At 42.5% G+C, this 3,232-nt stretch overlaps 1 protein-coding gene across 1 annotated transcript in view; it reads right to left on the bottom strand.

Moving 5' to 3' along the window:
- Window positions 1–3,232, bottom strand: part of MAP3K14 (mitogen-activated protein kinase kinase kinase 14) — a 22,736-nt gene that overhangs the window by 1,887 nt on the left and 17,617 nt on the right. The window contains 3 exon segments of the mRNA XM_009329968.1: window positions 3–69; window positions 1,438–1,544; window positions 2,719–3,069. Coding sequence (XP_009328243.1) covers window positions 3–69; window positions 1,438–1,544; window positions 2,719–3,069 — 525 coding nt within the window.

Below are 3,232 nucleotides of genomic sequence, written 5' to 3'. Positions count from 1 at the left end.
CTGGCTGTTCCAGGAATGAATCCCAGAGCTCATAGTGTCCCTCAAGCTATGAGAAGCCTTCATGGAGTTCTGCAGAAGCAAGAACAAGTTTGTCAAAGGCTCCTAAAGAAAATGAGCTTGCATGAGATAAACATTTCTTCTCAGGATGAAAAAAGTAGAAATCCACAGGGATCTAGGCTGGGCCTTGATTTATTCAACATTCACCTGCCACCTAGAAAAGGGGATGAATAGCAATGCAACAATTTGCAGACACAGTAAGTTATTATCAATAGTCAAATCAATAATCAGCTGAAGAGCTGGATGAGGAAAAAAAGGGGTTTATCATACTTAGTGACAGGAGAATCTTTATTCAGATAAAATTCTAATGTCAGTAAGTGACAAGTAACACCCAGGAAAAACAGTTAACTGTACATAAACAACTACAGACCCTACCTTGTTGTACTGCTTGGAAAAGTCTACACTGTTTTAGAGTCATAGAAGGTGAATCTGACAACATCAGCAGAGTGGCACGTACCAGTCAAAAGTCAAATTAAACGTTAGGGTTAGATACTAGGGGGAAAAAAAAAAAAGCAGAGTCACATCCCACGCTGCACACCATGCTGTGTCAACAGCTGAGCTACTGTACAGAACTCTGCTCGATCCTCCTCAAAAAGCATTAGAAGGCTGAGAAGAGGAACAGAAATAGGAAACAAAGATGATCACAGTCAGAAATGACTCCTGTAGATGGCAGGCTACACAATTTTGGACTCTATGTCTTTGAAAACAATGATTGAAGGGCTTACGTCCTCCCCTGGTTCAACAAGGCTTATTCAGTGTTTCTCACTGGTATTCCCTAGCTTATGAACACCAGAGATAGAGCAAACAAAATTAATTAAACTTAGTATTTAAGTAACTTGGACTACGTAAGTCATTAGTATGAATGGGTTAAAAGAAGTTCATGGAGAACAGATCCATAGGCTGGGAATGAATATCCAAGAGCACGGTCTCTGTTCTTCTTTTTTTTTTTCCCTAAACATCCCTTTAGTGGCCATTGCCAGGAAGAAGACCACAGCCATTTGGTCCAACTTGGTACAGCTCCTACGCTCATCACTGCTTCTGCAGTTCCTTTCTTCTGCACAGAGAGGGTCAAGGCCGCTGAGATTTTCCATATCCACACACTTGATGCTTACTGTGAGTATACAGCACAGGAGAGCAACTGGAGGAAAGGGATCCATGCTGGACAGTAAACTGAAGAACCACTACAATCCTAAATACCCCACTGTCCAAGAATAAAGATTTCTTCCCAAGGTACTCGCCAGCAAACCGGGTGTCAAAAAGCAGCAACAAACGGGAGAAACTCCAGGTGCCCATTGGTCACAGCTTCCAGTTTCCCAGAGGTGGTTACCCTGCCACCCCCCCACCCCCACAATAACACGGCTAGCATCCATTTATACCCACCTTCTCACTAGCATCTGACACAAACGGGCTGTCGATGCTGAGACATGAAAGCATTTGTTCTTGCTCTTCCAGCGAGTAAGGCTGTGAAAGGCTGTTCAAAAACAGTTCTGCAAGCAAAAGGAAAGAGAAGGAAGACGTTTCCAGTGTTTCCTTTCATGCCTCCCTGCTCTAATCACAGTTACTGCAATTAATACCCAAAGCTTCTTCAGCATTATCTAATGAACATTGATATTAGTGTCCGCAAAACACACAACACACAATTCCTCTGCTAAGTAGCGGCTACGGCCACCACTGTGAAAATAGGGAAACTGAGCCAGAAAGGACAGATGAATTGTGCAATGACATGCAAAATGCCAGACATAGGACTAGCACCCAGAATTTCCCAGTTCTTGCCTATTATGTCACCTATCAGCCTTCACTCTAGATCCATCCACATTATACCCAGGGAAAGGTCAAACTTACGTACTCAACTCTTGCAGTAACTTGCACTGATAATATCTAGACTTTACAAGGCTGCTGAAGATCCAAAGCCATTTGAGAAGAAAGCTGACCCTCAGCAACCCCTAAAATGCCATTCCTCAGTTCTGTGACAACAGTTACATTTCAAGGCACTTTTTTCCTAGCTTTGAAGTTTTCAATTCATTTACAAAGACCAGAAAATATGGGATAAAAAAGGTGAAAGGTTGAGTTGTACTGGGGCAATGGAACTAGACTATTACTTCACTGATTTTCACACTGAACTTACTGCTGGTTTTCAAATTCTGGATTGCTGCTGGTAATCAAATTCGTTGGCTGGTGGCTATAGGTTTTCCAATGCCCAGAACAAAACAGTTGCAGACTGATTTTAACTATACTGCTTCGTTTGACATCTCCCATCCAATAGGCTTACCCCTTTATTAAAAGAATTATGCTTGAAAACCTAAAATTTCAGATGCAGTTGGAACTGTGGACACTATTTATACGGTGCACATAAGCACAAGTCTGAAACTGGCTGTTTTCTGAGAGGTTCCTGCACCTCTCACAGAAGTTCGCTCCACTGTTCAGAGAGTGGAAGGAAATCCTGACCACTACCTTTGTGGCATATTTAATTGGTTAAGAACTACTAGTTTTGGTAATTTCAAGGAAGGCTGAGCAATCTGTGTAACGAGAGAGGAACTATGAACAAAATGACATCCAAGCTCAAAAACCAGCAATAACTGTCAAGAAGCCAAAAGAAGGCAGCTGTATTTTTATCATGCTCTCAAGCAAAAAGCTGAATTCCCTACATAGCACATCGCTTACCTATTTCCAGCTGCTGAAGCTCTTGTTCTGAAATGGTTGTTGCTCTCTCCACATGGCTGCAGCTCTTCAGGGGGAGAGGAGTCGAGGAGAGAGGTGGAGGATCCCAGGTCTCAGATGATTCCTTGCACACATTCCAAGGGGTTCCCTCGACCTCGTCTGTTTGCTCCAGAGATGGTGGTGGTAGGACTGGGCTCACACAAGAAACTTTGACTGCCAGTTTTGGGTCAGAACCAGCCTCAGAATCTGGGCTCACTGTGGGGGACAGGAATGTCTGTGGATTGTTTTCTTTGTTCAAAGATAAATGTCTAGGCTCTCTGTATTCACCTTTCCAGGGGCTTGTCACACCTCCCACTATAAAAACAAAAAGCATACAAACATTATCAAATAAAGAAAAAAAAAAAAAAAGAGGTTAAAGTTTTCCTTCACAATAAGAGTTTCTGAACTGTATCTTGCTGTAAAATGCCCAGCTTCTTCAAAAGACAAAGCCAGATCACCTCTACAAATTCTTGCTCCA

The sequence above is a fragment of the Pygoscelis adeliae genome, unplaced genomic scaffold (assembly GCF_000699105.1).
Source record: "Pygoscelis adeliae isolate BGI_AS28 unplaced genomic scaffold, ASM69910v1 Scaffold718, whole genome shotgun sequence".
In the NCBI taxonomy this organism is placed as follows: Eukaryota; Metazoa; Chordata; class Aves; order Sphenisciformes; family Spheniscidae; genus Pygoscelis; species Pygoscelis adeliae.
Note: the sequence above shows the minus strand (reverse complement) of the source record. Positions and strands in the feature narration are given on the sequence as shown.